The following is a 19,184-nucleotide window of genomic DNA, read 5'->3' as shown; positions in this document are numbered from 1 at the left end:
AATCTCGCGCCCAGTGTGTGGGCGCTGGGGAGAGGATGCACAGTGTTGCCAAAACAACAGGAATTTACTGCCGGTTGACTTGCACAGAGCCAGATGTTCAGCCAGGGCTGGTAGGAGAGACCCTTCTGGCTAGAAAACCCCAACATGCCTTGAGAAGAATAAAAGGGCTTGTCGTCTTGTAATTAGCTCATCTGGAAGCTTTCAGACTCCAGACATGGAGTGTCAATCCAGGAGACTTTCCCATGCAGTGCTGGTGGGGCGGGAGGAGGACTTTTATTTCCGTTCTCACCGGCGGTCCCTATAGACGGGACTTGCTGTTGCTCCCCCAGGGGGCAGACACGCCCACTAGTTAAATAGGCCAAGGCCCCTCCAGCACTCCTATCACCATGGATCTGTGGTGTGGCATACCCACAGGGCTTAAAGAAAATGCGCATGGCTCTAACCAGATGCCACCTGTTTTCCCCATTGCCTGCAAAGTGTTAGGTTTGTACATGTGGATATTCCTTCAAATCTCTGGGGATCTTGTACTCTCTCAGCAGTCTTCTGTCCTGTCCCTTCCTTCCACGTCTTTGCTTCCTCCCACAACCTCCTGCATTTCTAACAAAGACTTTGTACTGAGTTGTCTGCCTTCGATGGATCAGTGTGGTGTGCTGTCAATTCATGCTGCTTCCTTTGCTGCCCCACCTCCATGGCTAAGCCTGACGTGGCGTTCAAGCCCCTAAGCCTGACGTGGCGTTCAAGCCCCTAAGCCTGACGTGGCGTTCTCTTGTAGGTGCAAAATTTGACTTACAAATATTTTGCTTTTGCAAAATATTGGAAACACCTACACCTTGCTGTTGACGCCATCACTGGAAACGTCTGCCTGTGTATCAGGGAGCAGATTCGGACTTTCCTCTCGGTCCACACCACCAAATCTCCGTATCTCATGGCTTGACTACTGAAACCTCATCCCCTGCGAGTCCATTCAGAATACTGCCACTGCTTGCCCATCGCTCTGTCTGCACCTGAGGCTTTCCACTGACTTCCTCTCCTCCCCTGTGCTGAGGAGCTTGTGCCTACCTGAAAGGTCCTTCACAAAGCATCTGACCTAGCCACTCCATTGCCAGCCAATCCTGTGCTCCACCAATGGTTCCAGGATGCAGAAGCCAGCAGGGACCATAATGGTCAAGACTGACCCCTTCTGTGGCATGGGGCCTAGAATTCCACAGCGTGGGTCTGTGCCAAGCCCAGTACCTGGGAGTGGGCTCGAACAGCTCTTTAAAATCCCTCCTTTGGGATTGAAAGGCTGTGAGAGCCGGAGAATCCACCTGCATGTCCTGAGAAGAGTGAGCCTGCACTTCCCCCTGTGGCATTGGGCATGCTGCCCCGTGTGCTGGGGGACCGTAGTCAAGACGGGGAGGCCTGTGTGTTACGTGGTGGCCCTCTGAACTGGGCTCAGGCTGTTGTTATCCTGGCCGGGTGTGCAATGGTTTCACTGACTTGACTTGAAAAACGATTTTAGTTAAGCCGGTGCGTGCTGTGGAGGCCAGGCCTGTGGGAGTTCTGTTGCCCTGGGATGCCGCTCTCCACTCTCCCAAGCACGCTGGTCTGTTCCTGGTGCTCTCTGCGGTGCAGTGAGATTCCCCAGGACTGTAACCTTTTTGACTGACTGGCAAAGAGTTGTCAGAGCTGTGTAGGCTCCCGGTGACCGAGCTGTGAGAACGGAAGGGGAAGGAAGTGTTGCAAAGTTCACATTCGCAGGAAGAAGTTTCCAGCCTGACCCCTCAGCAGAGCTGGAGAGGCTTGCCACAGGGAATCCCACTGCGCTTGCAGGAGGAATTCGATTTTCCATCCAAGAACAAATAACTGAAACTCCACTGAACCAGGTGCTAGTGTCAGCTGGCCCCCAGAGCACAGCTGCTGCCAGAAAGCAACAGATGCTGCTTCACATGAGCATTCAGAATCTGCAGTGTTCTCCGTTAGGGGCTGGGGCACCTGGGAGCGGGGCCTTGGGAATGGAATCACGACTGAGGACCTGGACTAGTGCTGGTCTGTCTCTGTGATTTGTAAGCGGGACGTTCGCACGCTGAGGACACCAGCAGCACTGTACTCACGCTTCATATGAAGAGAGCACCAGGCACAAAGTATGCTGTCAAGAGCCACGTTCTTCGGTGCCCGGGGGGCAGGAGCGGCCTAATGCAAGCTGGCGTAGCTGCGGGAGGGGAGGGAAAGGGCCGAGCAGAGCTAGAGCAATGTCTGCCCCATCCTCCGTTACTCGAGGCCTTAAGCAATTAACCTGTAGCATGTTGTGTTTTCCTTTTAACTGCGTTTGAGTTGTAACTTGGTGAGTGTGAATGTTGGCACCACAGCAGGACTCGGGGCTTTCAGATGCGGCAGGGAAACACCCTGAACCCTTTTCATACTGGAGTGCCCCCAGCCCCCCCAAATACACTACCACAGCACTGCCCCGGGGGATTTGATGGCAAGCCCTTAGTCCAGAGACGAGGGGCCAGGCTCAGACAGATACTTTTGTGCACTAGTTCAGGCTTAATTGGTTTTATTGGCTGGCAGAGTTATCCCAAGAGAATGCTGTGACGAAGCAGGTAATGTTTCCTCTGAATATTGTGGGGGTGCCTCAGTTTCCCCTAGGCAGTTCTTAAGTATCTAGGTGCTGGGATAAGGGTGTATGATCGTTGCAGAGCCCTAGAGGGTAGGTGTGTGCAGGGGTCTGGACACAAGAGACTGGCCAACACCCTGTTTCCTGGCACCTGATGGCCTGGCCCTTCCCCCCTGCAAGGTGGAGAACAAAGGAATATCCGGTGACCTCCTAGCCCGGGAAAAGAGACAAAGCCCAGAGGAGGAGGGGCTGGAGAGAGTTTCAGTTTGGGCCTGGCTGGGGACATGGAGTGAAATGCAGACGTGGCTGTCTGGCTCACTGCCCCCCAAAATGGACCCAGCTGAGGGATCCTGTTCTCTGTACCTACAAGCTCTGCTTTAGACCATGTTCCTGTCGTCTAATAAACCTTCTGTTTTACTGGCTGGCTGAGAGTCACGTCTGTCTGCGGAGTTGGGGGGCAGGACCCTCTGGCTTCCCCAGGACCCCGCCTGGGCGGACTCGCTGTGGGAAGCGCACGGAGGTGCAGAGGATGCTGAATGCTCCGAGGTCAGACCCAGGAAGGTGGAAGCTGTGTGAGGTATGTGTCCTGAAGGCAGTCTGCTCACAGAAAGGAGACTTCCCCAGAGTCCTGCCTGGCTTCGTAGGGAGCAGTTCCAGAGCATCGCCCGGAGACTCCGTGACAAACGTTCTTTTCTGAGAGCCCTCGCCATTTCTTTACTGCTGCTTCCACTCGATAGAGACTCCCCCACCTCTGTCACGTGCTGCATAGAAATGACGATTTAGCTGATTTAGCTCTGGCCAGCTCCCTCTAGCACCCAGGTAACTCTGCAGTCTGTAAACTGCAACTAGCAGAGTGTAGCAAGGCCTGCAGGGCCGCGGTGGGGTGCAGGTCAGTGCTAATGGCTGGGGCGGCTGGGCTGGGGCTTGCTTGGCATGGTGCATCTCTAACTGTAGCTGTATCCACCGCCAGGGCAGAGCAGAAGACGTTCCTTCTGTCTCTCCACGTCGCACTCGTACGTACCATCCTCTCTGACCGGCATGTGCCACGTCAAGTGCCAGTCAGACAAGATACAGGCTGAGCAGGCATTCTGGCATTTAAACACACACGCAGGCGGGCACCTCCTCGGGGAAAAGTAGTGCGTGAGCAGCAGAGAGTTAATGGATCCGTCTCCAGGTTCCCTGTGATGACCCAAGTGCCAGTCGGGGCTGTGGGGAGCTGGAGTCTTCACAGGCAGCAAACCAGTGGCCCTTAAGGTCTTTGGGGGGGAGGGGGGAGAGGGATAGCTCAGTGGTTTGAGCATTGGCCTGCTAAACCCAGGGTTGTGAGTTCAATCCTTGAGGGGGCCATTTGGATCTAGGGCAAAAATTGGGGATTGGTCCTGCTTTGAGCAGGGGGTTGGACTAGATGACCTCCTCAGGTCCCTTCCAACCCTGATATTCTGTGATTCTGTGAATTCTATGATTCTATGTGAGACAAGGAGAGCTGGGAATGAGAAGACCGACGCTCCCATTAAAACCAGCCCCGGCCGGGTGTGTCCATGCAGCAGTCAGCAGGTGTGATCGCAGCACAGGGGCACGTACCTGAGCTACCCGTGACCTTGCTAGACCCGACCAAAGGGAGCCCTGCTAACAGTAGCCTCCCCAGCGCAATGCTGCCCAGGACCTGGGTGTGCATTTGAGAGCCTGCCCCTGCTGCCGCAGGCGCCAGTTGTTACTCGCGCGAGCGTCGGTCTAGCTAGAGCGAGCCCAGCTCAGGTATGTCTGCGCATGCTGCCGTCACGCCTCCTAGACATGCCCTGTGCGGGAGCTGCTGAGCGTACCCTGGGCCGCCGCGGGGCTGCGTTACGTGACACCGGTTGAGCTGTATACGTGCCCATCGCAGATCGGTCCCAGCACTGGCAGCATGGTTATTTTCTATTGACCGAGCCTGTCTGGGCTTTTCACCCCCCATGTGTGAACTCTCTCCGGCTGAACTTAAGCCCTTGATATCCCTCCCAATGAACCCCGGAAGGGCTGCTGAGTGCCCGTGGCCTTTACCCTATAGCTGTGCTTTGCTTTGCCCTGCGAGGGCCCTTGGCTACTGTCTGAAGCCACTCCAGAGCCAAGTTCGTGTGTCTGGATTGATGAGGTAACTTGTTTATGCCTGTCAAACATGATGTGCTCTTGAGAGACAGAGGGAGTTCTCCCATAAACCCTCGAAGGAAGTAGCATGTGTTTGCTCTCCTTGGGGGAATCTGACAGGGAACGGAGAAACCTATCGCTCCCCGGGTCCCACGCGCACACATTCCCTTCTCCCCTTGGCGATAATCCCCTCTGCTGATTAAAACCCTGGGCTGCTGGAGAAGGGCAGCGTTTCCGGGATAGTGATGGCCGCAGGTGTTTCTTGGACTCCGCTCTATTTTCTTGTGTAATTTGTATGAACTGTAGCTATTGGTTGCTATAAGGAAAAATAATTAGTAATATTGATGTATGTGCCGGCTGACGCTCCAAGCCTCGAACTGTACAGAAAAAGGAGACACGTTTGTCATTCGTATGAATTCCATCTCTACATGCTGCCTGCTTCCATCTCTCCCTTGGCTGTGCTGTGGCATTTCCATTGGAAACCGTCCTCATTGTCCTGTGTGGGAACTAAACTACAAACAGAGGAAGGAAATGGGAAAGACGGGTAGACAGGTGTTACTGGACTTGCTGGGCCAAGTTTGGCAAGGGTAGCTGGAGAATAAGCTTCTGTTGTCTGTCACAAGCACGAGCGCCTTCCTGTATGAATCCAAGCACAGCGCCCCTCGGGCGGTCATGCTCTGCCTGCTACCTCGCTCGCTGCTGGTGCTTCCTCCCGGCCCTGCTTGGACGAAAATTGCAGCCTCTCTCTCCTGGACTCAGTGTCTAGTGTGTTAGTTGCTTCTCTCGCCCACTCCATCTCCTCTGAGGTCAGGAGAGACACTGGACAGCTGGTGACCCGAACGTGTAACAGCTCACATCCAACTCCCATTATCTGAAGCTACCAGCCACCTTCAGTAATGTGGGACAGAACAAGAAGGAGATCCCAGATAAAGCCTTTAATTAAAAACCTTGGCTGAACCACACCAGCGCTGCCTGTCTGTACCAAAGGGAATGTGAGCCCTCACTTCTGGTTTTTATGTAACATACTGTACTTTCTTTTGTTGTGGAAACAAAAAGTTTACCCAGTTAATTTAGGCCCTGATTCAGCAGAGCAAATTTTGTGTGCAGCGTTTGAACGGGGCTCTCAAAATGTAACACACTCCTTGGACCTCACATGTCTGCCTGCAAAGCTCCTAATAATTGTGGCTCTGTATAATTGCTGTTAATGGTCTGCTACAGCAGGCTTCGCTTGTCTCGGACCCTAGGCACTGAAATACAAAATGTATCCCCCTTGTTTGCTTCGATAACACACTTACTCCTGATGCGATTGGCTTCTTGTTTCTGTTCCAGAGGTGGTATTTCCCACCCCAGTGAAGGCATGTAGGAGAGTTTCCTCTGGGGTGGATGTAAAGGAATGGGATCAGAAAGGGGGCCATATAAACATAGTTTGCCTCGCTGACTGTCTTCATCTTTGGGAGAGAACTCAGTGATTCTGCCAGTCTAGCTAGCCCCAGGTACTGCCTCATTGTCAGATGGCCTAACATACACACCCAGTGCCCCCAGTTCAGATCAGATTTATCCAGCCACTAACACCAGGGCACCAGAGTAAAACCTTACCCAAGAAAGAGATTGTTTAAAAAGTCCAGGCTAACCAGCTACAGGATCCGCCAGGGTTAATTCAGTTTATGCTGGAACCAAATGAGCAGAGATGGGAGTGTGAACCTTTCAGCCTACAGCCACAGTCGCTATGTTACACCTTCAGAAGGACAGCAGCAGTTTTAAAATACTCGCCCAGGGTTCTGGCCAATCAGCTAATACAGTGCCGGGCATCTCCGTAACTCCCAGCCCTGGTGCCTTGGAGCAGTGCAGACTGCAGCAAGGAAGGGGAGCCTAGGAACTAGCATTATTCCTGATGTGACCGGTTAGCACTGGAGCGGTCGTGCTCTGCTCCAATCGTCCTAAACGTCTGCAGCGCGTGGGCTGCCACGGGCCCTACCCCGGCAGCGGCACACGCATGCTCAGTCTGTGTGTCTGCACGGAGCCCTCTTGGCCTCAGCGTACAAGGTGATCTCTTGCGGGTGGCATTTGTGGGCAGTAGAGGCCTGTGTTTCCGGTGCACTCGGCGTTGATATCTTCCCAGCCGAGGCTCTGAGGGGACCTGTCCCGCTGTTGCATTCAACCAGGATGTGCTTGTTTTTGACGTCTCTGTTTTCTTCTCTTACAGAACATTTCAGCACAGAAGTGAGTCTTTTGCAGCTGATTGGAGATCCCCCACCGGAGCAAATAACCAAAGTCAATGGCCCCGACAACACTCTGGCCTATGTCTTCGGGCCGGATGCCAACACCGGTCAAGTGGCCCGGTACCACCTGCCTAGCCCCTTTTATAGAGACTTCTCGCTCCTTTTCCACGTTCAGCCCACCACCGACAAGGCTGGCGTGCTCTTTGCCATCACAGATGCCTCGCAGACGGTCATCTACGTCGGAGTGAAGCTCTCCACCGTGCAGGACAGGAAGCAACAGATCATCTTCTACTACACGGAGCCGGGCTCCGAGAGCTCGTATGCAGCTGCAACTTTCTCTGTGCCTTCCCTGGTGAACGAGTGGACTCGCTTTGCCATCAGCGTGGAGGATGACGAGGTGGTTCTGTACCTGAACTGTGAGGAGTTTCGCCGGGTTCGCTTTGAGCGCTCTCCCGATGAGATGGAACTGGAGGATGGGTCTGGGCTCTTTGTGGGTCAGGCTGGAGGGGCTGATCCAGATAAATACCAGGTAAGTCCTCCACAGCCCAAAATCACCGGTTCCAATTAAATCAGGAGCAGAAAATGGACAGGGAGAGAGTGGGCACGTGTGTGTGTGTGGTGTGTGTGTGGGGGGGGGGGGGGGCGGGGTGTAACTGGATTGTTTGGTTGCTTAATTCCTTTTTTTTTTTTAACAGGACTACAGCAAAAAGCCTGAAACTTGGCCCAGATGTGGTCCTCATTGGTGGGGCTTTGCCTAGATTTGGGGGTCAAAAGGGCTTTAGATTGAACGGAGGCTGTGGCGATGTCCTAGTGAACACTCATGGGAGAGCATGGACGTGCATTTCTCAGAAATCGTTTACACTGGGAAAGTTTGCGTATCCTTGCCAAGAATGGGAGCAAAAGCATGCGGCATGGATTGTAAGCTAGAGGGTGGGATGCAGCGGTGGTGCGCTCTTTCCACAGCACCCAGCACTGCTCTGTTATCCTTTCCAAGTCCCTGACAGAATAAGTGCAGGCTCAATTGTGAAGAGCCGTTTGAATCTGCGCTCTTCTAAAAATACTTGTCTCCTTCGCTGCCTGTTGGCTTGGCTGATAAAATATTGTGTGTTAGCTGGAAAATGTTAATGGCACCAAAGTCTATCTTTGTTAGCAGATATTTGACTATTTGCCAAGATAGTTGCAAATCCGTAGACAAGCAAGGAGAGCAGGTGATTAGTGGAGACATGGTTTTAAAACTGATCGCATTTTAACAGGGTTATACAATGTTGTAAATGGAATTCTTTTAAACCTACGTGGAATATTACCATGAGAACAGAGCCCCGTTGTTTCTAACAACCAGTAGTGCTTGCAGTTAGAATTTTGTCTTAGATTGAACTCCTTTCACCCAGAACACAATTGTACAGGAACAACATATGCTAAGAAAAACTATGATTGTTTGTTTTTAAATTTACTGGTCTCACAAATCATAGAATCACAAAGTTCCCTTGTTTCTAAGTTTAAAAAATATTTGAATTGGTGACTATAATTGCTCCAGTTCAGACCTAAGGGACTCAACTGGCGGAGGGAGGTCACTAAAAGTTCCCTAGGGAACCAGAACGGTTAATAATTATTGGTCAGCCTGCTTGCTCTCAGGTTACCCGTGGAGTGGGGAAGTTAATCTTTCACATTTTAGTAAGAGCCTTGAACCCAGCATTCCTGGTAGGTGGCAGGTGTTTGCTTGTTTGGTGCAAAAGCATGATCAATTCGGAAAACAAAGGTTCTAGAGCAGAAAAACAGCATGCAAGAGAAAGCGGATGTTCATGAATTTCTCCTAAATGACCAGGAACTGTCCCTCCCCTGAGCTGGCCCGCAGTGCTGTGGGGAGAAAGCTTTATGCTGATGGAGGGCGCAGGATTCAGAGGGGTGTTCGTACAAACACATGGTGCGTCTCCCCAGCAACTGTCACTGGAGTTGCTGACTGATATTTCCCAGCCACTGGCCTCAGTGAGGGTTGGCGGTGCTGGCGGGAGATGCCAAGGGATGCCATTCACAGGAAACCTGCCCCGGTTCAGATTCATGGTGCTGTCCCAGCTGCGGAATGCTATGGGATGGGATTTTCAAAGGAAGCCTAAGGGAGTGAGATTCACCGGGTGAGATGCTCACCCCTATTCTGGTCCCTGTACACCAGGCGTATGGGCTGGAGAGGTGCCAAGGGGCCCTAAAGCCCCTGTAGCTGGCTGTAGGAGGATTCTCCCAGTGCAAGCACTGCAGAAGCAGCTGGAAGGCTGCCCTCCAGGCACTCTCCTGAGTTCTGGTGTTGGGGGCATGCTCTGGTGGGCTGTAGCACCCTGGCCTGGATACCTGAGGCAGCCCACAGAGACTGCCCTAAAGCAGACAGGTCCCAAGGGCTATCTAAGTCACCCCAGGGCTTCTCCAGCCCTTGGAGCAACCCAGGATCAAGCACGGACAAATGTGTCTCAAAGCCATCTTAATACCCATCCCCACACCCACGCGGGATTTGAGTTCTGGACGAGCCTCCTAGAGGTCTGGAAAAATCCCCATGGTATACCCAGCTCCTCCGTGCACCCCCAGCAGAAGGTGTGTGTCACAGATTTAGGGTCAGAAGGGCCGTTCTGCTCATCTGGTCTGACAGTCTGTGTAACTTAGGTGCCTGACTCCCATAGGGATGCTGACAATCCAGGGCTAAATCCCACTAGACGGGAATGGGGCAGTCGGACAATTGGGCGTTAGTTATTTTATTATTCAATAACTAGCAAAAAGAATTCCTTCTGGGTCACCAGTGGGAGTGGGGAGACGCACTGGGCAAATGCCTGTTTAACTCTTTGTGGCCTCACCATGCAGTCGGGGGAACATTTCCATAGTGTAGGCTGCTTGGGACACAGGTCCCAGGCTAAGGCCTTGTCTACACTACAGCATTCGGTCGACACAAGGCAGCTTACCTTGGCCTGACTCTGTACCTGTCTATGCTACAGCGTTGCTCCCGCAGATGTACGTCACCCAGCACACTGAGCTAATAACTCCATCTCCGCGAGTGGCCTAGCACTTCGGGTGGTGCAGTCATGGTGATGCAGTGTCCATGTAGACACTGCATTACTTACATCACCTGTTGGCTGTCAACCCCACGTGGGGTTCAGAGCTGGAGTGGCCCCTCCCCCGCCATGGGGCTGACAGCTTGGGCGGGGGGTGGGGTAGGGGCGCCAGCTGTCAGTGCCTCACTTCAGTGGGTGGAAGTGCTCCTGGTGAGGACACACACCACGGAGAGAAGGAGGGTAGTGTGGACATGAAAAACAACAGTAATTCCTGCAGTGGCGGTACTTAACTTAAGTTGACTTAATTTTGTAGTGTAGACGTACCCTAAGCTGGAAGAATTTGTGTAGTGCTTCTCAGTGGGAGACATAAGCCGCCTTGTTGCATACATGGATTACAGCAGGGATGCTCTGCAGTTGTACACAGCAGTGGCAGGATGCACACACTGGTGTGGCTACTGGTGTGCATGCCTTTCGTAGACGCCAAGGCCGGAAGGGACCGTTGTGCTCATCCAGTCTGACCTCCTGTACAGCACAGGCCAGAGACCTGCCCCAAAGTAATTCCTAGAGCAGAGCTGGTAGAAAAGCAGCCGATGTTGACTTAAAAGTGTTCAGTGATGGAGAATCCTGCATATCCCTTGGTAAATTGTTCCAATGGCTAATTATTCACTGTTACAAAATTATGCTTTTTTCCGCAGTCTGAATTTGTCTAGCTTCAGCTCCCAGCCATTGAATCGTGTTAGAGCTTTCTCTGCTAGACTGGAGAGCCAGTTATTAAACATTTGTTCCCCACGGAGATACTTATAGTCACCCCTCAGCTTTCTCATTGTTAAGCTCCACAGATAGACTCAGTGAGCACAATCACTATGAGGCAGGTTTTCTAATCCTTCAGTCATTCTTATGGCTCTTGTCTGACGCCTCTCCAATTTATCAACATCCTTCTTGAATTGTGGGCACCAGAACTGGGCACAGGATTCCAGCAGCGGTCGCAGCAGTGCCAAATATTGAGGTAAAACAACCTCTCTGCTCCTACCCGAGATTCCCCTGTTTATGTATCCCAGGTTTGCATTAGCTCTTTTGGCCACAGCATCACACTGGGAGCTCCTGTTCAGCTGATTATCCACCATGACCCCCAAATCTTTTTCCTGGGAACCCATGATTTTGAAAGAGTCCCCCATCACATAAGTATGGCCTATCTTTTCACATGGAATTGAGCCAGGGACGTGTCCCAGTGTTATGGACACTGCCAGAAATTTAATGATGAATTCTTGAGTTAGCATAGTGGGGGGGCTTACTGTTAGTAAGTTCTAATGGTTTATGAACGTTAAGGGGCCATATCTTCTCCCTCATAACTCTGTGTTAGCAAGGACTCCAATCTGGGAAGACATTCTGATTTAGTGAAACTGGGGAAAGATACCACCCTGGCTAAGCAGCCTCTGTTTAAATGTTGCCTGGAATACGATTCCGCTGCCTTCGTTTGCAGAATGCTCCCAATGAGCAGCCGTTTGGAGGAGAAACCCTGAGCAGAAACTTCAGGCAGGGTGTTTAGTAATAGATGATTGATTTGGAGTCAAAAATGCAAAAATGTGAAGAGCATTAATCTGACTGTCTTTGACCAGGAAGGATGAGGCAGATACGTCCCCTGAAGCAGCTCACAAAGCAGTGTGATCGTTACCTAAACCATCATGAGGAAAGTATTCTAGATCAGTGCCTTCCCGCTGGTTCTCAGAGTTGCTGGGCACTAGGGGATTACTTCTCTTTTTATTAGTATTGCCTCTGTTGAAGTTTGTTTTTACAGAGACTGTTTAAGTGAATCCAAATATTATTCTGGTGTCTCATCCAGAGTGACAGATGAAGTGGAAATAACTAACACTTTTCATCTTCAAGCGAATTTCCAAACGCCAGTTTAATTTACGGGTCTAGCAACCCTTGTATTTGTGGTATGCTTTGTGCCTCCCACTGAGATCAAACCCGGGTGACATTCCTCCTTCGGCTGCCAGGCTCTCTGGGGTTGGTGCCAGTGAACTAGGCACTGAATATATAGTATCTCCAATGGGCTTATTGCTTCTGAGGAGCTGGGGCAAAGTTGAAGGTTGATTTGCTTCTCAGTGAATCTGAGGAAGGATGGGGATTTCTGTTCTGTTGATTTGTAGTCCCTGTCTGTATGGCAGCTAGGTGGGCATTCATGAAGTTGAAACACATTAATTACAATTCAGTTTAAAAAAAGGAAAATAGTTTTACTCAACTGAATTTAATTCAGGCAAAAACTGGATCAAATAAATGACTTGGGAATCATGCTCCCAAGCAAAGCGAACGTTTCTGACTCACCCTGTGAGGAACTGGCGAGTGATCGCATTGCAGGGTTCTGCGCCCTAAGTGGGTGTGGTGGGGACTTCGAGAAGAATCACATGGAGCAGCTGGAAGCACTAGGCCCAGAAACAATGGGCAACTCAATCAAGACAAGTGGACAAACGGCTCTGTTCTTCCCGAAGTGGTGTGTGGAGTCACGCAACGACCCACTAGTGCAAACTAGAATTGTCGACGTCCTCAAAATCGAGGTGACCGGCATCACCTTTATCGGTGCTCCAGGGGTCGGTCCTGGGGCCGGTTTTGTTCAATATCTTCATAAATGATCTGGAGGATGGTGTGGATTGCACTCTCAGCAAATTTGCGGATGATACTAAACTGGGAGGAGTGGTAGATACGCTGGAGGGGAGGGATAGGATACAGAAGGACCTAGACAAATTGGAGGATTGGGCCAAAAGAAATCTGATGAGGTTCAATAAGGATAAGTGCAGGGTCCTGCGCTTAGGACGGAAGAATCCAATGCACCGCTACAGACTAGGGACCGAATGGCTAGGCAGCAGTTCTGCGGAAAAGGACCTAGGGGTGACAGTGGACGAGAAGCTGGATATGAGTCAGCAGTGTGCCCTTGTTGCCAAGAAGGCCAATGGCATTTTGGGATGTATAAGTAGGGGCATAGCGAGCAGATCGAGGGACGTGATCGTCCCCCTCTATTCGACACTGGTGAGGCCTCATCTGGAGTACTGTGTCCAGTTTTGGGCCCCACACTACAAGAAGGATGTGGATAAATTGGAGAGAGTCCAGCAAAGGGCAACAAAAATGATTAGGGGTCTAGAGCACATGACTTATGAGGAGAGGCTGAGGGAGCTGGGATTGTTTAGTCTGCAGAAGAGAAGAATGAGGGGGGATTTGATAGCTGCTTTCAGCTACCTGAAAGGGGGTTCCAAAGAGGATGGCTCTAGACTGTTCTCAATGGTAGCAGATGACAGAACGAGGAGTAATGGTCTCAAGTTGCAATGGGGGAGGTTTAGATTGGATATTAGGAAAAACTTTTTCACTAAGAGGGTGGTGAAACACTGGAATGCGTTACCTAGGGAGGTGGTAGAATCTCCTTCCTTAGAGGTTTTTAAGGTCAGGCTTGACAAAGCCCTGGCTGGGATGATTTAACTGGGAATTGGTCCTGCTTCGAGCAGGGGGTTGGACTAGATGACCTTCTGGGGTCCCTTCCAACCCTGATATTCTATGATTCTATGATTCCTGCAGTCCTGCTGCATCAGTGGGACGTTTCCCTGGTTCAGAGCAGTCTGAAGTGCTTGGTAAACTGGGCTCAAGTAAACAATGTGCATTTTAATCTGGCTAAATGTAAATGTGTACATCTAGGAACAAAGAACATAGGCCATATTTACTGGGTGGGGGACTCTATCCTGGGACGCAGTGACTTTGAGAAAGGTTTGGAGGTTATAGTGGATAATCAGCTGAACATGAGTTCCCAGTGGGAAGGAGTGGGCAAAAGAACTGATGTGAGCAGTGGATGCATAAACGGGGCAATCTCAAGTAGGAGGAGAGAGTTTATTTTATTTCTGTATTTGGCACTGGTGCAGCTGCTGCTGGAATCCTGTGTCCAGTGCTGGTGCCCACCATTCAAGAAAGATGTTGATAAATTGGAGAGGTTCAGAGAAGAGCCAAGAGTATGATTAAAGGATTAGGAAACCTGCCTTATAGTGATAGACTCATGGAGCTCAATCTCTTTAGTTTAGGTGTCTTGATTCCAGTCTGTAAGTATCTGCATGGGAAGAAATATTTCATAATGGGCTCTTCCATCTAGCAGTGAAAAGTATAAGATATAATGGCTAGAAGTTGAAGCTAGCTAAATTCAGACTGGAAATAAGGTGTACATTTTTAACAGTGTGAGAAATTAACCGTTGGAACAGCTTACCAAGGATCACGGTGGATTCTCCATCACTGACAATTTTAAAATCGAGATTGGATGTTTTTCTAAAAGATCTGCTGTAGGAATTGTTTTGGGGAAGTTCTGTGCCCTGTGCTATACAGGAGGTCTGACTAGATGATCACAGTATCCCTCTGGCCCTGGAATCTATGATTGTATGAATCTGTGAACACCAGCCAGCATTGGTGTCTTCAAAGCTGTGTTTACTTTGGTGTGGTTTGACTGGTGCATGTCGGGGCAGCTGGTTTGACGTGTCCCACCCCAAATCATTCAGGCTGTAGCACGGCTCTTCGTGAGGTTTCAGGAATGCTGTCTGCCCGTGTGAGATTTGGTTCCAGCAGGGGGAAGGTTTCTACATAAAACCACATTTTATTCATGTTACTGACTGTGATTTGAGATAATTAGGAGACAAAAAAGCCGGCAGAGGGCTGTAACTGAGAACTTGGGGAGCACATGAAAGCTAGACTAACGCTTGCTAGCAGAAAGCCTTTCCCACTGTTCAATCAGCGTCTCCTTGTGCCAGATCCTTGGTTAGGATTTAGATACTGCTGATGAATCATGTGCTATTGGGCTAGGTCAAGGAGCGTTTATCCGTGAACGCATCCACATGAGGTGCTCTTCCCTGTGTGAGAGTCTCGGCCAGTGCTGCCTCGTGCTCAGGGATTGTGTACAGAAGTGGAGTGCCAGGAGAATTCATCCGGAATATCCCTCCACAAAAGCGTAAATGACTGAATTCCGCCTCTCTCCGTCACCTGGATATTGGCTGGCCTGGGTTCTGCTGTGCGTGTAATTAATGGACATGCTAAGGCTTGCAGTACAGTTAGACAAGTGAATCTTTTAACTCTCTGGGGCCTCTCTGAATTCAAAATTGCCATGAAAGCCCCAAAGTGGGGACACTGGTATGTCCCAGAGACCAGTTACTTTGCCCACAGGGGAACCCCAGCCTACCCGTGGGCTTGTGCAGCCATCCAGCTGCCAACACCTGTCCCCTAGGCACTCTCCATGTAAAGTGGAAAGAAGCTAGTGCCAGCCCAGACCACAAAACCTGGCAGACTCTAGAGCTGACAACAGCCCCCCAGAACTGGCCAAGGGAGCCTGGATTGGTCCTGTTAGAGCATTAGCTGCTATGCTCAATGTAAGTCCTAGAGCACACTGACGCATTGGACCAATATTGTTGAATTGAAATAGGCTTGGCTGGTTTTCATGGAGTCTACATTTCCACTCTCCTCAAGCAGCCACAGATCTCCTACCAAACAGATTTTACTTCCACTGCCATCTTCCTGCCCCTGTTTCCTGCCCCATAGATGCCCCCTCCCCCCCCCCAGCACAGGAGTGTGCGGCTCAGTCCACAGCCCCTCTCTCACACAAAAGATGTTGGTGTGGAGCCTTACAGAGGCTCTGGATTGCTCCCCTCAGTCACTGGAGATTGCTTTTCCCCAACATTGGCTAGAAAACCAAACTGCAGTCACACAAGCAAAAGCCGTTTGGGATCCTCTTGAGCCAAATGCATTTGTAGCAAACCTTTGGCCCTCCTGCTCTCTGTGGCTGGGAGCCCTGTCCAGGAGCCGTGGTTCTGAGTAATTCTCTTGAGGCGCAGCGGTTTGCGTAGCCATGTCAAGAAACTGACCCACTCACGAGACTTAAAGCAGCAGAATGAATTGGAAACACCGTTGTCTCTTAGCGTGCGGTCGCGAGCGAGCAATTCGAATCTAGCCACGAGTACGAGGAGAATGCGGGGGTATGCGCGGTGTCCCCTTCTAGTGGCTGGCCCACAAAGCATGTCTGAGTCAGCTACAGCCGTCAGGCTGCAGAGGCTCCTGCTTGTCTGGTTGGAGATCCCAGGGTTAGTCTTGGACGGTGCTTGTTATAGACACACAAAGAAGGTATGTTGCACTCCCAATTCAAATGACTCCAAAGTATGTAAAAGTAATGGGAGTTGCGGGTCAGTGTTAGTTCCTAGGACTGTTGGAGGATTGGGCAAGAGTAACGAGTGGGCTGAAGAACTGAAACCGTGGAGTTCAATGGCACACATGTCCCTAATGCAGAGGGCTGCATGCGTGCGGCTGCGCGGGCTCCGATTCTCTCCTCAGTGACTGACTGAGGCAGGGCAAAGGGACGCCTAGTGCAGAGTGCTACAGGGGTATGAGAATTGTTGTGAGTTCCCCCTTCCTTGCCCGGAGGCAGCCAGGTAGCATAGAGCCAGGTAAGAGAGGTTCTCAAACCGACCACAGAAAGAGCCTCCTAGATAGGTGCCCGTGCTTCAGAGTGGATTCAGAGATGGCCTGGAAGCTAGTGAGGGAGGGGTTTATGCTCCTGCGTGTCCTTTCAGGAACAAAAGATTGGCAGCCTGGCTGAGGAAATGCCAGCCTGGCTGTGAGTTTTACAAGGAGGCCGTGCATCATCATGCTTCCCACAGCAATTGCGTCGCAGCCCATTCCCAGGGGCTGGGGGATTTCAGTGCCAGACACAGCGCTCATTTTAATGCCTTTGAACATGAACGAAAGTCTGGCCTCAAGTTTGTGTCCTGCAGCTGGAGTTCCATCTTCGCGGGCACTGAAAACAGGCCTGATAGTGAGACTCGCGGAGCTCAGTCTATTGAGCGTAGCGAAGAGGAGGTGAAGGGGTGACTTGATTCTAGTCTATAAGCACCTGCGTGGGGAATAAATATTTGATAATTGGCTCTTCCATCTAGCAGAGAAATGTACAGCACAATTCAATGGCTGGAAGTTGAAGCCAGACAAGTTCAGACTGGAAATAAGGTGTCAGTGTAGAACAGTGACCGTAATTAACCATGGAAATAATTTCCCAGGGGTTGTGGTGCTTTCTCCAGCACTGGCGCTTTCTAAATCCAGACTGGATATGTTTCTAAACAATCTGCTGTATGATTGTGGGGCAGGTCTCTGGCCTGTGCTGTGCAGGAGGTCAGACTAGATGGTCACAATGGCGCCTTCTGGCCTCGGAATCTCGGAATGTGAATTTGTGCACTGTAGGGAGAGCGGCGAATCTGCGCGGAGGCCCGCTGTGTTAATCCAGAAGTCGAATTCCACCAGTTGTGTACCTATAGGCTAGATGAGCCAAGGAAGGCCCTGGGCAGCATCTAGCAAGACAGAGGAGCTCTGGGCCCAAAGGGGCAGATCCTCAGCTGGTGTAAATTGTCGTCAGTGGGGCCATGGTGATCTGCCCCAATATTGCATCAAATGTTTCCATTTTCCTTTGAGCTCTGCTTGGTTTGTGTGTCACCAGGGCAGGCTAGAAGTGCTCTGACCAGTTGGTCTCTGCCCAGGGCAGTGGGGCATGGGCGTTCAGCTCGTCCGCTGCCCCTTTGCATTGGTACTGCAGGCTATCTCTAGGGACTGGGAGCTGATTCTCACTTCCTGCCCAGGCAGGCTAAGGGGCCATATTTTTACCTGTGGTCTCAGGCCAAGACACAGAAATGGACCCCCAGCTCTCCCGGGGAACCACAGGTCCCAATTTCCTGCCTGCCTTTTGTGGATGTCAAACCTCAGCGGGAACAAGTGTGCCTGGCGTGCGAGTGCATTATGGTGAGGATTAGGGGAGAAAAAAGGGGGCATTTCCACCAGAGGAGTTCTGCGCATAAATCTCTGACACACACTGCTGAAGGGCTGACTTAATTCTGATGTCTGTATTGGTATGATTGTTCTAGTATTTCGTTTACCATTTGCATATCGCACTCCCACAATCCCTGGCGTCAGACTCTGCTGGAAGGAGGGGAAGGGGTTGAGGATTGGGGCCTGCTTTCACTTCCCCCTGTGAAATTTATCTGGATTTTTCCCAGTCACTAAGAGCAGACTCTGGCCCAAGGAGAGATGGCACCAAGCTGAGGAGGAGGCTGCAGAATGGTCTGAGGTTGCTTGTTTTCACAATTACCCATTTTAAGGCTTACAAATAAATTACTTCAATTTCATGAGCTGGCTAGCGAGCATGGTGTCACTGCGGGGGCGGGTCAGGGCATGGGGTCACTGCATGTCCGGGCGTGGGGTGGGGTCACTGCGGGTGCAGGATGTGGTGTCTCTGCCAGAGTGGGATGTCAATGGCAGCAGGCATGATGGAGCATTGTGGGGCGTTACTGCGGGCGGGGCATGTTGGGGTGCCATGGTGGCAGGGCAGGGTGCAGCATGTTGGGGTGTCATGGGGGCGAGGCCGGACATGGTGGAGTGTCACGGTGGGCAGGGCATCACTGCAGGCGGGGCGGGGCATGGTGGGTGTCATGGTGGCAGGGCAGGGCTTGACGGGACTTCTTGGGATGTCAGGGCAGGCAGGGTGTCACTGTGGGCACGGCGGGGCATGGTGGGGTCGCATGGCAGGCAGGGCAGGGCTTCACTGTGGTTGGGACATGGTGGGGTTGCGTGGCGGGCAGGGCGTCACTCTGGGCTGGACATGGTGGGGTCATGTGGCGGGCAGGGTGTCACTGTGGGCAGGGTTGGGCATGGTGGGGTGCCATGGTGGTAGGGCAGGTCCCCACTGCAGGTGGGGTGGGGTAGCGCAGGCGGGTGCAAGAAGGCCTCATGTAACCAAATACATCTCTTAGTCCGCCCTGCTCCGGCCCTTACTACCCCTCGCCATCCCCGGCAGATCCCCATCCCAAAACCCTTCCCCTCCTTACCCCGATCCTGCAGCTCAGTCCCTGCATTGCAGGGGAGCACCATTGATCTCACAGCTGCAAGGCTTCCCTGCGAGGGAAAATGAGGGCCCAGTTGGGGCCTTAGCAGCAACCAGGCAGGGTGGTTTCTAATCGTCTCTTTTCAAATGGCCCGTTTGTGCAAACGAAGGGCTCGCTCCTGCACCCAATCTAGGTCAGCTGGAGTTGTCCCAGTGACTTTGGTGTGTCAGAATCAGGATTTCAGATGGCATTACTGAAACACGTATTCCATAAGTGTGCGTGTGTTAAACACACGCGTACAGCATGGGGCATGAGACCAGCCTGTGTAAAGAGCTCTCTGCTGTCCTTG

General features: G+C 51.6%; 1 protein-coding gene across 5 annotated transcripts in view; it reads left to right on the top strand.

The window, feature by feature from the left end:
• Positions 1–19,184, top strand: part of COL18A1 (collagen type XVIII alpha 1 chain) — a 239,589-nt gene that overhangs the window by 160,248 nt on the left and 60,157 nt on the right. For all 5 annotated transcript variants that reach the window (XM_043525804.1, XM_037912360.2, XM_037912359.2 and 2 more), the window contains one exon: positions 6,921–7,465. In XM_043525804.1, the coding sequence (XP_043381739.1) occupies positions 6,921–7,465 (545 nt within the window). The remainder of the gene's footprint in view (positions 1–6,920; positions 7,466–19,184) is intronic.

This window comes from Chelonia mydas, chromosome 11 (assembly GCF_015237465.2).
Source record: "Chelonia mydas isolate rCheMyd1 chromosome 11, rCheMyd1.pri.v2, whole genome shotgun sequence".
Lineage (NCBI taxonomy): Eukaryota > Metazoa > Chordata > Testudines > Cheloniidae > Chelonia > Chelonia mydas.
Note: the sequence above shows the minus strand (reverse complement) of the source record. Positions and strands in the feature narration are given on the sequence as shown.